This window comes from Diabrotica undecimpunctata, chromosome 3 (assembly GCF_040954645.1).
Source record: "Diabrotica undecimpunctata isolate CICGRU chromosome 3, icDiaUnde3, whole genome shotgun sequence".
NCBI classification, from domain to species: Eukaryota; Metazoa; Arthropoda; class Insecta; order Coleoptera; family Chrysomelidae; genus Diabrotica; species Diabrotica undecimpunctata.
The window spans coordinates 151,310,793-151,327,461 of record NC_092805.1 but is presented as its reverse complement, the minus strand read 5'-3'; the positions used below and the strand labels follow the sequence as shown (position 1 = coordinate 151,327,461).

The 16,669-nt window shown below is 33.7% G+C and overlaps 3 protein-coding genes across 3 annotated transcripts in view; 2 read left to right on the top strand and 1 right to left on the bottom strand.

The window, feature by feature from the left end:
• The window catches only part of Trx2 (Thioredoxin 2), a 45,964-nt gene extending 45,584 nt beyond the window's left edge, over window positions 1-380 (bottom strand). Inside the window, exon 1 of the mRNA XM_072527169.1 lies at window positions 180-380. Coding sequence (XP_072383270.1) covers window positions 180-203 — 24 coding nt within the window. The 5' untranslated portion in view covers window positions 204-380. The remainder of the gene's footprint in view (window positions 1-179) is intronic.
• The window catches only part of LOC140437569 (myrosinase 1-like), a 370,048-nt gene that overhangs the window by 51,516 nt on the left and 301,863 nt on the right, over window positions 1-16,669 (top strand). The gene's annotated exons all lie outside the window — the stretch shown is intronic.
• The window catches only part of LOC140437567 (uncharacterized), a 33,317-nt gene continuing 19,601 nt past the window's right edge, over window positions 2,954-16,669 (top strand). Inside the window, exons 1-4 of the mRNA XM_072527168.1 lie at window positions 2,954-3,190; window positions 11,017-11,314; window positions 13,756-14,000; window positions 15,917-16,099. Coding sequence (XP_072383269.1) covers window positions 3,069-3,190; window positions 11,017-11,314; window positions 13,756-14,000; window positions 15,917-16,099 — 848 coding nt within the window. The 5' untranslated portion in view covers window positions 2,954-3,068. The remainder of the gene's footprint in view (window positions 3,191-11,016; window positions 11,315-13,755; window positions 14,001-15,916; window positions 16,100-16,669) is intronic.

Here is a 16,669-nt window from a genome sequence, read left to right as displayed (position 1 = left end):
AAATTAATAAGTTGATATAACCAATCTTGATAAAAGGAATTACGTTATAAATTATTATTCAATACCACACCTAACTAAGAAAAAAAGCGGTTACCGCATTCGGTAGTTAATAACAGACAACTGTTTGTCGTCTTAATAGCATTTTATTTTAAATAAACAGAAATAATCATAAAACTCACCTTATCTTTAATGTGATGAACCATTTTGGGTTGTTTTTCTTTGGAACGTTAAAACACAAAATACGAGTACAACAAACGTGACCCTCTCAAGATGGAGATGACAACACAGAACTCAATCAAAGAGACCGTGATATTTATGAATGTCTCTAGTCGAGTGGCGATGCGATTACGATTTCACAATTCACAACAGAACAAAACTACTTGGCTTCGTCTAATACGAATGGAACGTCCTATTACTATCTCTTTTTATATTATAGCAACTTTTATGAAAGGACAAATGTAGCGCATGGCACTAGCGTGTTATCACTTGTCAAGAAATCACATGATTACAATCTTGTGTCTTTTTTCTATACGTTAGAGTTATCTATACCATTTACAGCGGTTCTCAGAACGTTGGTGATTTGCAAATATTTATTTCATCAGTCAAGCGTTCTAAATATACGAGGGTCATATTATATTTTACATTTTATATTTATACATTCATAAGTTTTTGGAAAAACTGAAATTCCCAAAAACTGATTCATAGATGAATGAAATGAATATCTTCATCCAAATTTTTTATTACTTTATTAATGAAACACCTTTATACATTCAAAATAATGATAATAATAATATTAATATACACAGTTAACATAGATACAAACCTAGCACCAACCGGAAATGCGACGATAGAGGTACTTTTTGAGCATGCAGAGAAGGCGCTTTATAGGAAACTTAATTCCACTACACAAAATGAAAATAAATCATATCCAAGCCAAGAAGAAATTCACGAGTTTTGGTTAAATCAATTTTCAACGTCAGCTACTCAACAACAATGCTGGATGGATTAAAGACACAACGAACAACTGCCAGCATTACAATAATATTCCTAACGAATCTTTTACCACTGAAGGAGTCTCGAATACTATCAAAGAGCTTCATAACTGGAAATATCCTGAACCAGACGGAGTTCAAAACTTCTAGCTAAAGAAGTTTTAGAGTGTTCATGAGTGTTTGTCAATGTTGATTATTCATGTTATCTCTAATTCACAGGAAATACCATCATTTCTTACTCAGGGAACCACTTATCTAATACCGAAGGATCAATGTAACATCCAAGATCCAGCAAAGTACCGCCCAATTACTTGTCTTCCAACTTTGTACAAATTGGTCACATCCTGTGTAGCCCGACGTATCTATCAACACTGTGCTCTAAACAATATCATAGAGCCCCAACAGAAAGGATGTGCTAAGGGTTCCATGGGTTGCAAAGAACAACTTATTATCGACTCAGTCATTTCTAACCAGGCACACACAAAAAAAATAAACCTTTTTACTGCCTTCATTGACTACAAGAAGGCCTTTGATTCAGTGCCGCATGAATGGCTTATAAATATATTGAATATATAAATATACCTAGTCACCTAGGGCTCGATAACACGGAAAAACCAGAGCTCAATTCTTTTAATACCGTCGGTATCTGGGATGAGTGAATTTTCCCCTTAGAGGAAGTGTGAGCCATATGGCTAAATCTGGGAAATAATAATACAACCGCCCACTACACATGGCATTCATTAATTATTATTATGAAAAAACATTGGATAAAATATAATTTTGTGCATCTACATTTTATCTAGATCAAATTCTAGTTAGTTTCCTTATTCGTATAAATATTATATTATACAAAAAATAGTTATGGGTTAGCAAAAAATCTACTTTTTATTAATGTCTCGAAGGGCAGGCATGCCGTGGAGCTCAGAAAGTGAGGTAATATCTAAGAAAATTATATTCTCTATATTGCTATCCTCACGTCGAAACATCTATTAGAGGAGTAGGATTTTGGAGGCGATATCTTCAGAGTCCTAAAAGACGAAAAATGCCAATACCAAATGTTCATAGGGGACTTTAATGCCAAAGTCGAGAAGACGATGCTTCGACTAATTTCAGTCAAAAGTTGATAAAGCCAATTATTGAGAATGCATGTTATAGCTGAAGATAAAGGTAGCGTGTATTCTATATCAAAGGTTTCTATATTTTTGTCTTCTATTGTCTTGATTAAGTCAACGTTGATTTGTTTTCCTCCTAATTCAGCTTGTTCCAAATGCAGTTCCTGTTGCTAACAATATTCTCATTTCCGTCATATTTAATAATCTGTATCTTTATTTTAAAGGCATCACATTTATTACAGGTGTCTTTTTTGTGGCTTTTTTTAGTGTTCACGGTAAAATCATTCAAAAAACTCTTTTAAACGATAAGAAACTAACAGTATTTTCAGTTTTTGGTTTGTACAGCATTATTGATAAAGTATCCTTCTTGCAAAAATTCTTTCATCCACTGACATCTTATTATGCTACCAGTTACTTGGTGCGAAATTGAAAACCTGTACCTACGACCGAATTTATTAATCTGCAATATGCTTCTATCGTCCAGGAGATGGTGCTGAGGTATCACAGCATTTGGTTTCGTTATTGTAAAACGTGAATCATATTATTTACAGTCTATACAAATCAATAATTCCATTTTCGAAAAAAATGTTAGTTGGTTCCTTGTTGGATAACGGGGCCCAATAATTGGCCTTGAAAGAATTCTATATTTATAGTAGGAAAAAAGTGAAAAATGGAGTTATAACCCACTAGGCTTTACAGAATCGATAAATAACGTAACATCTATTTGGTAATATTTACAAATAATTCATAAGACCTAAATTTGTACTTAATACATTTTTACTGCTTAATAATTTATATACTAAAACTTATTAATCAATAATTTTACCATACCAACCGTTACATGTCCTCAATACAAACATTGATATTGAATGGGTTTCATTAAACCTTGCGATGGCATTTTAATTGTCATTTATACACGTATTAGAAATTATTAAAAAAATATATTAAGAGCTTTAACCAAGAAATGCCGGGTTTGCCAGAACAAATTTATTGCGCCGAGCAGATCACAATTCCTCCATCGTTTCCATATCTTTTAAGACAGTATGCAAAGGCTGCTATTAGAAGTCAACCCAATGATTTATTGCAGTAAGTATACATATATACTTTATATAGCTTGATAGCAAAATATTTTGTATTTTACCCTTCTCTAAATGTTAAATTTTAAATATTAAGACTACTTTCCGTATTAGCGATGTCGACTATTAAATACCAAGTTCTTAAGCTTCTAATCAAGATCGCTTCCTCTAAAAATTGTCCTCTATAGTTCTTTCGAACATTATTGAATGTTTTGATTCAACAAATTTTTGCATAAATTAATAGGTACTTTTTTTTGAGTTCCATTGTATATCATTGTCGAATTATATAGCTGCGTAGAATAAGCCACAGCTGCCAAATTTTCAAAAAGTGTTGAATTATAACAGCATTTTGTAATCGAGCTTTCAATAATTATTATACAAGTTGGTGGTTAGACGGGAAGTGCCATTTTGAGAGGCTACATTAAACAAGGAAAGAGAGTCTCTTTCTCCTTGTTTAATTAATAAAATTTAGTTGGGTTATGTTATTGTTTGTCCCAACTGTCACATGAAAGCTTATTTATATTGGAAGTTTTTAACAAAATGTGTTAAAAAAAGTATTTTAAGTGTTTGGAACATAGTGCTTATAATAATATTGGAACATAGTCTTAAATTTGGCGCCTTTGCATTTCCGGATATGTCCACCATATTAAGAGGCCACTTTTATGAATTTTGTTCCCTTTTCATAACGATTAGATTCTCTCTTTTGTCTTTTTTCTCGATGGATCGAATACAACGTCAGAGTATATTGTGATTAAAACGTTCACTACCACGGTTCGTAGACTTACTACGGTTGCCTCTTCCGCCTAACCAATGAACATTAAGCCCGAAACTGTACTCTCGTGACGTAATTCTTCCCCTTCAACCAATCAACACTGCAATCGACCTGCCCTCTACATTCAGTTTCAATCGCGAATAAACGAGTTTTGTATTCTTGTGTACTCTGGTGACGTAACTCAAGCATCCCCACCCCAGTCGGAAGAGGCAGCCGTAGTAAGTCTACTAACCGTGGTTCACTACCTCTTAACTTACTTACTTACCTACTTACTTAACCCTTATCCGATAGGTGCGACTGTCTCCTGTCAATTGTTACCATGACTATGTTACCAATCATCCCCAACTATAACTAACTTAACACTAAGCAAGTACCTATATTCTATTTATATAGTCGGTTCGCTAATCCCACTCCGAACTGTCTAGTGAATTTAGTAATGATTTTTTTGCGAAGTTAGTTACTCTTTGACAGACTAGTGGCTAGAAATTACGCGTATTTCATTAGAGTATTTCGTCGAACTTTTTCTGCAAACTTATAGTAGTATTCTATTATTCCTATCAAGAACTAGTTTTGGACGACCCGAACTTTTAATATTCTGACGATTTAAAAATATTCTGACGAAACTTAAGCTAAATGCTACCAGAAAATTTAAGTTGGTTGCCTACATTTGGCGCAACTTAACGATATATATAAACTAAATTAGCCTAAATTGATGATGATGGATTTAAAAAAAATGGTAGGTATTTTGAACAAACCTTTGTGCAGTTTGATTACCTTGTAATTTAACAGCATCCTTACTCATCTAATGATATTAACTTTTAAAGAACATTTATCATATTTATTTAAGAAAAAATTACCAACGCATTAGCTGATGGAGCAAGTGGAAAACGTTGACTATCCGTAATAATAAAATTCAAAGTAGAACTAACTAATTAACTAAACAGAACTAACAGAGAATTAAACAAAAATAATAGAACAATAAAACAATATTAATTAAAATAAACAACGCGAATAATACAAATATTTACTACAATCTGTTAAATTGTAACAACTCAAATATTATATTTTAAATATACAGGGAAAATTTTATGGGTTTAGTATACACTTCCACTATTTAGAATAATTATTTTTTTTTTCAATGGAAGAAGTCTGCAATAGTATGTATATTTGAGCTATTAATACTGAGAGGTAGGAGTTTTTGTGTTGTAGGTTTCCGACTATGAATCTGTCAAAATATGCCCGAGCTAAGCAAATGGACCTTAACAATTTTTTATTGTTCGTTGAGTTTGAATTTGATTTATTAGTTAGTAGGGGAGACCGGGGAGAGTTCGGACACAGGGAGACATCGGACACATTTGAATTTCGCACATTTTTGAAGATGCACTGTTGTCATTTGGTAAACACAACCTTATTTGTACATAATTATAGGTTATGTATTGACAGCTGTGATTTCGGTCGTAGTCACAGAGTTATCTATTGTGAAGTGTTTTGTCGAGTTTTGTTCTAAAAATATCGGTGCAATCCAGAAGATATATTTTAAAATACATAGACTTACCACGTATAAAACTTTGGTGCTGTAATCTACTATACTTATTTCATTAATTTGCGTTTATGTTGTTGCAATATTTAGGTAAGTTTTTTTATAAACCCATTGTATTACCAATGTTTGCATTAGGGGAGAGTTCGGACACAGTGTCCGAACTCTCCCCTGTGTGTCCGAAGTCTCCCCTGATCTGTAGTTATTCTATTTTTCTCTTACAGCTCATAATGCCCCGTACATATACAAGGGTAACAGAACGACAATTTTCTGCAGACACTATGAAAAATGCCACATCAGAGGTGCTTGACGGCAAATTGAGCATTCGGAATAGCGCCAAAACCTACGGCGTTCCTAAATCTAGTCTTCTAGATTACATAAAGAAAGCTAGAGCTGTGGGTATAGACAACGTAACATTCTCTCCAAATTTCAAGCAATCTCAAGTGTTTACCGATATAATGGAAAAAATGCTTGAAAAATATTTATTAGATTGTTCTTCCATGTTTCATGGACTAACGCCTAAAGCTGCAAGACGTTTAGCTTTTGAATTTGCCAAGAAAAACCATGTTAAAATGCCTACTACATGGAGCGAAAATGAAGAAGCTGGAACAGACTGGTTTTCAGGTTTCATGAAACGTCATCCTGTACTATCTATTAGAACACCTGAAGCCACTAGTCTCGCTAGAATGACGAGTTTTAACAAAGTTACTGTTGAGACGTTTCAAAATAAATTAGAAGAAGTTTTACGTCGTCATTCTTTTGGATCTTCAGCGATTTTCAATTTAGATGAAGTGAGTCAATTAACAATTTTGTTTAGTTATTTTGATAATTAATATCACTTATTTTTTAGACTGGGGTTACTACAGTTCAGCGTGTACCTAAAATAATTGGAAGAAAAGGTCAACATCAAATAGGGCAGGTGACCTCACGTGAACGTGGAGAATTAGTTACACAAGTGGGCATAATTTCTGCTGATGGAAAAGCATTGCCTCCTATATGGGTATTCCCACGGCAACGTTTTGATGAAAACCGCATGATGAAAGGGGTTCCTCAAGTTGCTTTAGGATTAGTATCTCCTTCAGGATGGATGACAAGTGATAATTTTTTGAAAGTACTTAAACATGTTGTCAAAAATACACTCTGCTCTGATACTAATAAAATTTTACTAATCATGGATAACCACGAGTCCCATCTCTCAGTGGAGGGACTTGATTACTGCAAAGAAAATGGAATTACTGTTTTGACACTACCACCTCATACTTCTAATAAGTTACAACCTTTGGACCGAACAGTGTTTGGTCCTTTCAAAAAGTTTTTTAATGATGGTGCTAATTCCTGGATGTTGTCTAATCCTGGTCAGACACTTTCTATATATGACTTGCCTGCTATTTGTTCTTCTGCTTGGGACAGAGCTGCCAATCCAGTTAATATTAAAAGTGGTTTCAAGTGTACAGGTATTTGGCCTTTTGACAGGAATATATTCGGAGAAGAAGAGTTCTTATCTTCTTACGTGACAGATAGACCAATGCCTACTACAGAACCGGAACTCGGAAAAAGAGATTTTGATAGCTTGTCCAAACCGGGGCCAAGCAAAGTTTTAGTTTCTCCGAGTCACTCAACTTCTCCAAACATCATTTCTCCAGAAATGGTTAGACCGTTTCCCAAGGCGCCAGAACGTAAAACATCAAATAGAGGGAGGCCTAAGGGCAAATGTATCATTGCCACGGATACTCCAGAAAAAGACGAAATTGCCAACAGGAAACTAAAACGATCTGTTACAAGGAAAGTAAATCCTAAAAAAAGACAGAAAGTCACTAAAAAAATTGTTGAAACATCTTCTTCTTCTTCCTCTGAAGACATAATGAGCAATGAAAAATCCTCTGACTTCATAGAGCAAGATGACGAAGTGGATACAGAAGAAACAAATATTGCAAATGGTCAGTTTATAATTGCCAGAGTTTATGGAAAAACACCAGCTACATTTCGGCACTATGTTGCAGAAATTCAGGAAAAACAGATAAAAGGATACGACGTAAAATTTTATAAAAAACATGCCACTTCTAATCGGTTTATCTCCACTGAAGAAGATGCTTTTGTTATATTTGAAGACATAAAATGTATTTTACCGAAGCCCTTGAAAGATACACGTCAAAGATATGAAAATATGATCTATTTTAATACAGATTTAGAAGATTATTCATTGCATTAATTTTTTAATATCTAAACATGTCTATTTTTTTTAAATACATTTTAATAAGTAACATATGTTGTACTGTCCGAAGTCTCCCAGTACTGTCCGAAGTCTCCCAGTTCCTAGTCCGAAGTCTCCCCGTTTCTGGGGAGACTTCGGACAAATGACCCCCTGCAATATTTTTTTATTTTTGTTGTTAATTTATTGATTTGATATATTCTGCTCTTGATTGGTTATGCCTGAACCTTGGAAGCTTAAGTTAACTACTTTAAAAGGTAAATATATCAATACACTTTTCTAATAAAAATTAATTTTTAAAAATGGTCCGAACTCTCCCCGGTCTCCCCTATACGATGAGAGAGTAGAACGATGAACTGTAAGTTGCGTACATTTGGCGCAACTCGGTGATAATAATGGAAGTCAACCATAAAATATTAATTTAAATTTTTGTTTCCTTAAATAAAAAACTTTTTTTTATTTTTTATTATTTTTTTTATTATTTACTGATTATTATTACTATTAGAAAGGTTATTTTTTTTAGAAAATTATTTTTACGTCAAACGATTCTAATTTACACAATTCGATCGGTTAAAGGTTGGGACTAATTTAAATGCCAACCAAGTTTGTTGGTCTTTTGGTTTATTCGCTTGTTCTTTTCTTTTGTGTTCATACATCTCAATATAAGTTCCGCTGTTTGAAAGCTATTCTTCTGAACTTTTGGTAGTTTAGACATCTGAATTATTGCAGGTCCACGACGATTTTATGTTTATACACTTAACACGGCAAGTAAAATATCAAAATTATGTTAAAGCACGATACCTATGTTCTATGCGCTCAAGATTAACATATGTCATTAAGTGGGGGTGGAGCAGAAAATGACTTTCAGAAGATTCCACCATCCGCCTTGATTCTCAGCCAGATTTCTCAGGTCGCCCCAAGTCTGTTCAATGATTCGTTCTTTTTGTCAATTTCCTTCTTCAGGTACTTCGGGGTTTACCTCGCCTTATAGCTCCTTGGGAATTTTAGCTCAAAGCTTTCAACATCTGGTGTCCTAAGAGTGTGGCTAAGCAACCTCCACTTTCGTTCTCTTATCTGCATTTCAACGCTTGTTTGTCGTGTCCCCCTCTACAATTCATTGTTTAAAGTGGTCTCAGACCACCAAATATTAGTCTGAGACTAATTAGCTTAAGCTCGTTTGTTCTCAGGCTTTCAAATATTCATGATTCACCTAACACAAAGATTGATAAACACCTGGATCTGCGATGTTATTTTTCTATCTACTTTCCAGATCTCACAAGTGTACAACAGAACAGACGTAAAGTTGGTGTTGAAGATGCACAGTCTGGTATTTCAAGAGTTGTGTCTATTTCACCAGATATGGTAGGGCTGAACAAAGGTAGCGTTTACTTTTTAAATGCGACGTTTACCATAATCTGAGCACCTCCGTCTGCTGTTACAACGCTTCCTAGATGTACAAAAGAGTTGACTGCTTCTAATTAAAGCTTGGTTTTAAACATATTTATCCTAAGACCTCAGCTGTAATGCATTTAATTTAAGTTTCATGTCGTTAAATCTTTGAGTTAAAAGGCAGATGTCGTCCACAATGTCGAGGTCATCTAGATGAGTGGCTAAATCCCACTAAATCTACCTCCTCCAGTTTTTTGTAAGCTTCCTCATAGCAGCTTCTAGCATTAACAAGAAGAAAGCCGATGAAATATTGCAGTATTACCTGGATCCAGCATTTATGCTGAAAGTTGGCCCTAGTGTAAAGATTTAAGACTAAAATTCCTTGTATATATCTCTTAAATAGGTTTGTTCCAATACGCCCCTTTTGCACGGTTTTAAAACGGTCATGAAACTGTTTGGCATCGATTTTATGCGCATGCTTCGACTTTGCACCGTTTGCTTACGATGCGAAAAGGAGGCGTGTTGGAACAGATTTTGACACTGGCCTAAGGACTGGTTATTTGTTTGAATTCTGCCCATTTATTTAAAGCAGGTTAAAAAAATAAAGAAGATTATTTGTTTATTTGTTTGATTGCCACTTCACTCTCTTTCCTGTACAGTTCGAGTAATAATTCTGCAGGACACTGAGAATGTACTTATACCTCTATAGTTATTACAGTTAGTCATGTCCCCCGGTTGACAATAAAGTTTGACCATAATAGCTTGTTTCCTTCGAGTGACTTTTTTCTTACAAAATCCGTTTAATTAGCGATTGGAGTAGCCACATCATTGTATCTTCATCTGCTTTAAGCAGAGTAACAGGCCTATTACCTGTACCAGGGGCCTTTCGTTATGCTTTTTAAAGCCCTCCTTATGTTTTCACCAGAAACCGCTTTCAAAGACTTTTCCTCATCTGGTCGAACAGCTCTTTCATTTTCTGACTTCTCCATTATCCCCTCGGTTTCAAAGTTCTTCAACGCGTTTTTTCCACTTGTTGCATTATCGTTACTGAATTGTTGTAAAGTAATACAATTTTCTGCTGATTTATCGTTAATAAATTTCTGGTTTGAAAGTTTAAAATCTTGTTATACACCTGTATAGAATATTTGATGTTAGCTGCCACTTCAGGCGCTCCAGCATATGAATTTATTTTCTTTTATCTCGGTGTATACTTCATTCTTACTCTTTTATTAACCACTATATATTCCTTTTGTGCGCTCGCTGGTTGTATCTGCTTTGATTGACGTTTTTCTTTCTTATGTAAAGCGTAAGACACTTTCCCCGATTTCTGCATCAGCAGCTTTTCTCTTCTTCCAGCAATCCTCTCAAGTTGTTTTAAGACGTCTTACTTTGAAAAAATTTTTAAAACGGTTTCTTAAGTCGAGCACAAATCTGTCTTTTATTTGCAGAACTACACAAGCCAAAAGTATTTAAAATATTTCATTATGTGACAAAGACAAGATGGTGTATAAAGCTTATCGTGGAGGTAATGTTGCGTTCCACATGTTTAGAAAAATATCCTCATTAATACTCTAGAATCAAACGTACTCTATTATCTGAAAAACACATGAAGAGTGGAGTATAAATAAGAGAACGTTAAGGACAAACCGTCAATTGTATTGAATGACATTAGTACATTCTTACTTGAGGAATAGAGTGTTGGAAATATCAAATTATTAACCTCCTTGTACTACCATTTGCTTCATATTCATCTAAGGAGGTTGACACAAGTTTAGATTTGATATAGCTATTCAAATTAGCTTGCTAGTAGCCGATTATAAAATGTTTATCGTAATATGGCAAATCGATCTACTAAAAGTTGAGCTTATGGTCGGCTGAGGCAAATTTGAACTTATTTTAACTTTATATTAAAGTGATCTTATATTTTAGATGGTCCACGGCATATTTTCGCTGCTTATCACTCAATATACCTCCACCAGTGAAGCCACGTCTAGAATACCCCATACCTCGCGATCATTACGGAATCACTCCTGGCTGGCTAAAGGCACTACTTTATCAACTAACCAACAATAAGACTATTCATTTTAAGATTCTATGGGATCGATGGATCGGAGCTTGCCTATCGCATCAAACACTCATTCAAATTTTGTGTTTGGGAGGTTTCGATAATCCTAAAGAGATACCTTGGTTGAGGTTTATTGGACTGTGTGCCGCACATTTGACAGATGTAAGTATATAATATATTATTTTACTATTATGTATTATTATATAGGACAGGGTAGTCAGATATGACCAGAAAACTAGTCTGTGGCAGCTGGTGGTATCAAAACTAAATCAATCAAACTATACAACGAACTTTAATGGTTGTGTTACAGACAGCAGACAGCGCAATGGTATTTACAAAAAGGTTACAACCATAAGGAAGTCAAAGGCAAACTACTTCAATATATTTTCTTATTAATGACCATAGCTGAAGGTAATAAACAACGATAACTTACTAATCATTGTTTTTCTAGACCCAGATTCAGCAAGGGAAGAAAGAACAAGAACAGCAGGGTTTTAAAGGTAAAGGAATTATAAGAAGCATTTAATAACATACCAAATTAAGAACTATCAATCGGGAGATCTGAAGATTAAAGACTGGTTTACTTGGAATAAGCGACATAAGACGATACGCTTATGACTGCAATAAAGAAGGAAATAATCTAATATTCTTAAAATGCAAATACTTACGTAACATAGATGTAGAGTCGCCATTATACTCGGAGAAAAGATAAGAAAAGGGAAGTCATTATACTCGGAGAAAAGATACGAAAGTAAGGAATTCATTCCTATAACAGAAATAATTATATTGCTGCAACTGGTGATGACCTATAAAAAATTATATTTAAGGGAGATTTATGCTACTGCTAATAATGAAGAGATAGAAAACCATTACAGTGAACTCGAAAATATATTCCACCTAACACAACCTACAGACATAAAGATAATCATGGGAAATTTTAATTCAAAATTTTGGTAAACAAGTATCTGGTGCAGAATTGTTTAAAGTCTTCTTCTTAATAACCTTTAACCATCCTGAGAAAGTGTTCACTCCATTTTTCGGATTTGAAAAGTTATATCGACTGCTTTTTCGGTCGGTACAACCAGGAACAAAACTGTTACTTTTTATTGTATTTTATTCCATTTTAATATTGTTAAAACACTATTTTGCCTCTTATTTTTAAAATTTAAATTGATTACAACAGACTTTAAACTCAATTTGCAATAGCGTACCTGCATACCAATGTACCGAGCATAATCTTGATAGCTCATACCCCAACCTATTCTTAGCAAGATTAATAGCGCCATTCCTTGTTAGGGTCATACATAAGACTTTCCCTATTTTTTCTTAAGTAATCACTTGCAAAGTCTTAAAAGAGTGGTTAACCACAATAAAAACAGCCAAAATCAAATACCTCGGTCACATCATGAGGAACAACGAAAGATATGTGTTGTTGCAAATATTTCCACAAGGAAAAGTAGAAGGAAAACTTCAGAGCAGCAGTTTGCAAAATACAGATTGCCATGATGGTCGCCAACATCTGAAACGGATAGGCACTACAAGTAGAAGAAAAAATCACTTGTATTGTTATTATGCTATTTGCTAGGGGCATATACTAACAAGTGTACCGAACTTGGAGCATTATATTAACTAGAGACAGCCTTTCAATCACTTTTAGTGCTCTAAGCGCGAGACGTATAACGACAGAGAGAACGAATAAAACTATATGCGATCTCTCTCGTACCTCGTATCCGGCGGGGTTTAGTTTATTGTCAATAAATATAGTCAATAAGAAGTTAACATGTTACTTTTTCTTGGTTTCTTTCAGCTAGTTTTCTTACATATTTCCGAGTAAAATCAAATATAATAACAAGCTAAACATGCAACAATATTTTGTACAACGTCAGATAAAAATAATATGCTTTAACTTATGTACATATATGACATTTATACGAGTGATGGATTCTACCGTCACAAAGATAATTAAACAGCCATTTCAATTAAAAATAAATCAATCGAAAACAACATGTATTTACAAAAGCAGACAAAGGTAACACTACTATTGCTATAGATACAATAGAATATAATAACAAAACAATAGAATTTTTAAATAATCAAAATATTGAAACGGTAAATAAAGATCCAACAGAAAATTATCAAAAACAAATTAAACTAGGGTTAGAAAATTCAAAATCAATATTAAATTCAATAAAACAGAAATACCTCAACATCATGAATCCACAGCCTCCTAAATTATACCCTTTTATTAAACTACACGATCACCTAATAAGACCTATAGTTTCTTTTTATACAGCTCCGTCATATAAACTTTGAAAAAACTGTTTTTCACCTAAATTTACAGTAAAAAACCACAATAGAATTAGTTAATAAAATACAACATTTTCAATTACCTAACAACTCCAGATTAATTTCATTTGACGTAAAAAATCTTTTTCCTAGTATTCCTCCTACAGAAACTTTTGTTCTAGTAAAAAACCTTTTAGACCATAATAGTACAAATCCAATCACTACAACAGCTGTAGTGATAAAATATTATAATAAGTTTTGAAAACAAAGTTTTCAGTGTCTTATTGTTATATTTATACGAGTATTTAATTTTATAGAGTTTGACGGAATCCATGAAACTTATATGCGAAATAATGACGGATGAGCCTGAAGGTGCCTCAGCTATGATTCCTTTCGCAACATTTATGGATTTGTATACATTTCTCGCTAACATAGATGCTTCTAAACCTCAATGGTTGAAAAATATGTATTTTACCGATTCGTTATTAAGTTTATATAGAGAAGTATCAGAAAAAGAAGTTAAAGAGGAAGTAAAAGAAGAAGTTGTTATTGAAGAGGAAAGGTAATGTCTTTATGTATTTATCATCATCATTAGAGACGCCATACACGATAGTCATTACGATTTAATTGTACTGTTCTAATTACACCGATAATCACTACGTGTATGGGAAAACTGCACAGTTTTCTACGATTTTTACAAACGGTACCGTCGAACACGGAACAGTACAAAAATTTCAATAGATTTATTGGAATCGGTGGAACTGCGCAGTTTTATCGATACGTGTATGTTCGTATAATAGCATTTCTCATAACAGTATTTATCTTTTCGATAATTCGCGATACCATAGACAGCAGATGTAAGTAAGTATCATTATCCATTTTTGGGAAATCATGTCAACCTTTGGGAAACATTTTTAATTTCTTCAACAAATTCACATGAGAATAAACTTCTCACTTCATTCCTTTCATCAGGCAGACTTTACACCAGATGCTACGATTTTTCCGCTGTTTTACCTTTTTCAAGAAGAATATTAATCACTTCATCGTCATTCAAAGTCATCACGAACAATGAAAATTACACATAAAAATTGTTGATTATTGATAAGAAGAGAACTGTACAGTTTAACCGGTACCGTTAAATCGTTATCGATTTATCGTAGCGTGTGTGGCAACCTTTAATTAGCCTTGATTCGTTCATTGTTAAACATAAGCCCCCTCTAGACATTCGTTTTTTGCGCCACTGCTATCCAATTGGAAAATAATATAAATAAAATAAAATTTCAATTAATTTTACTCATTTAGGACAGGGCGCACTTCATCGACACCTAAAAAAACTTTAAAAATCGTGCCCAACAGTGGCCACACTAAAGAAGCAGCGGTCATTGTAGGAACCGTTAAGGGTGGCCACTGTAGGAATTTTACCAATAAAATTGAAAAATCTAACCTCTAAAAAACCATGCATACATTACTAGGCTTATCCTAATAAATCGGATCATAAACGCATTGCCTAAGAATGAAATACTTAAATTATTATCTGTTCTTTACCGTATCATCAATTTTTCTCTAAAAATATTCCACAAAAAAAACTGTTGTCCTGCAAAAAACAGTTTTTGACTTTTCTTCTCGAGCTGTTGCGGCGAACTGAAATATAACCGAGCACGTGTCTGGGTGTTGTGTTTCGTTACTTTTGACACAGGTGGCACGGCGTAACGTTTTAGTTGATGATTAGAAAAAGAGGGGGTGGCCCCAGTAGAGACACAGGCCACCTAAACTCGGTTCGCTATTCCCAGTCCGAACTGTCTAGTGAATTTAGTAACTATTTTTTTGCGAAGTTAGTTACTTTTTGACAGACTAAAAGTGGCTGGAAATTACTATACAACCAAGCACACGTACTCACAGCCAATATTAATAGTAAACAAACTAAATAGTAAATAAAATAGAACTTTGCGAATTACCGACAATTGATATTTATTTATCTGCACCATATAATAAATGGTTATGTTAAATTATAACGACTAAAATATATTTTTTAAATATATACTACCCAAAATTTGATGGGTTTAGTATACACTTCCACTATTTAGAATAATTCTTCTTTTTTTTTTTAAGAAAGATGTCTGCAATTGTAGTATACTTGAGCTATTAATACTGAGAAGTAGGAATTGTTGTGTTGTAGGTTTCCGTCAATGAATCTGTCAAAATATGCCCGAGCTAAGCGAATGGAGTTTAGCTACTGTAGAGCGCTCTACTCTACCTTAGATAAAAGAACTCAGCGTTGATAATTCACACATAATTCGGTGTACATAATTCATTTATCCTTTATCCCATTTTCTTTTCACTTTTTTTAGAAACTAATTTACACATTTTCTAATTCTTTTGAATATATAGTTTTATTTGTTGCAAGTTACTTTACATCTTTTTCTTCAATTTATTTTTCAAATATTAGTAATTTGGCTATTCATTTTGGTCATTTTTCAGTGAAAAAAGTCAACTGCTCGAAAAATCAGAATCTGAAGAGATAGAAAAGGAGTTTATTAAAGAGGAAGTATCCTGTCCAAGTTTAGGGAAAGATGATCACTACGATGTTGATTACTATATTCAACATGTTACTGAACAAGAAGCAGAACAGGAACATGAGGCGGAAGAAACTGAAACTTCAAAGTAAGTATTTTATTATATATTTGTTGAAAAACAATACGCTTTATAAAAAATTTTGTCGTCATCACCACTCTCTAGTATATTTTCACCACTGTAGAACGGCGGAATTGTCGCTGTTGAAATGAACTGAACCTTTATCAGTTTGCTATTTTAACTTTCTGGTTATACTTTATATAAAAAAGCAGTCCCTTAAGCAAAAAGTATCCTGAATAACACTTTCTTTCCTTATTACAGTCTTGTGATAGCCTAAGAGCCCATGAACCCCAGACCTTCGTTATTTTATAAAAAATAAAAATTTGTCAGCGCATACACAAAATATAGGTATAAAAGATGGGACCATCATGAAGTTTGGGTTATTGTGGCCTTGGCAGGCAGACACCCCCTAAAGTAGGAAGAGGGGAGGGCAACTTTAAAATCTGAAATTGAAACCCTCATTTTTTGTCAAAATAGTAAGAGATAATCTTGTTATTTTGACACAAGATTATCTAACAATAATCTTGCATGGAAGAAGGTCTAAATATCTAGGAAGAGGAAGAAGAAGATGTAAATATCATATTCCTTGATTACCACTTT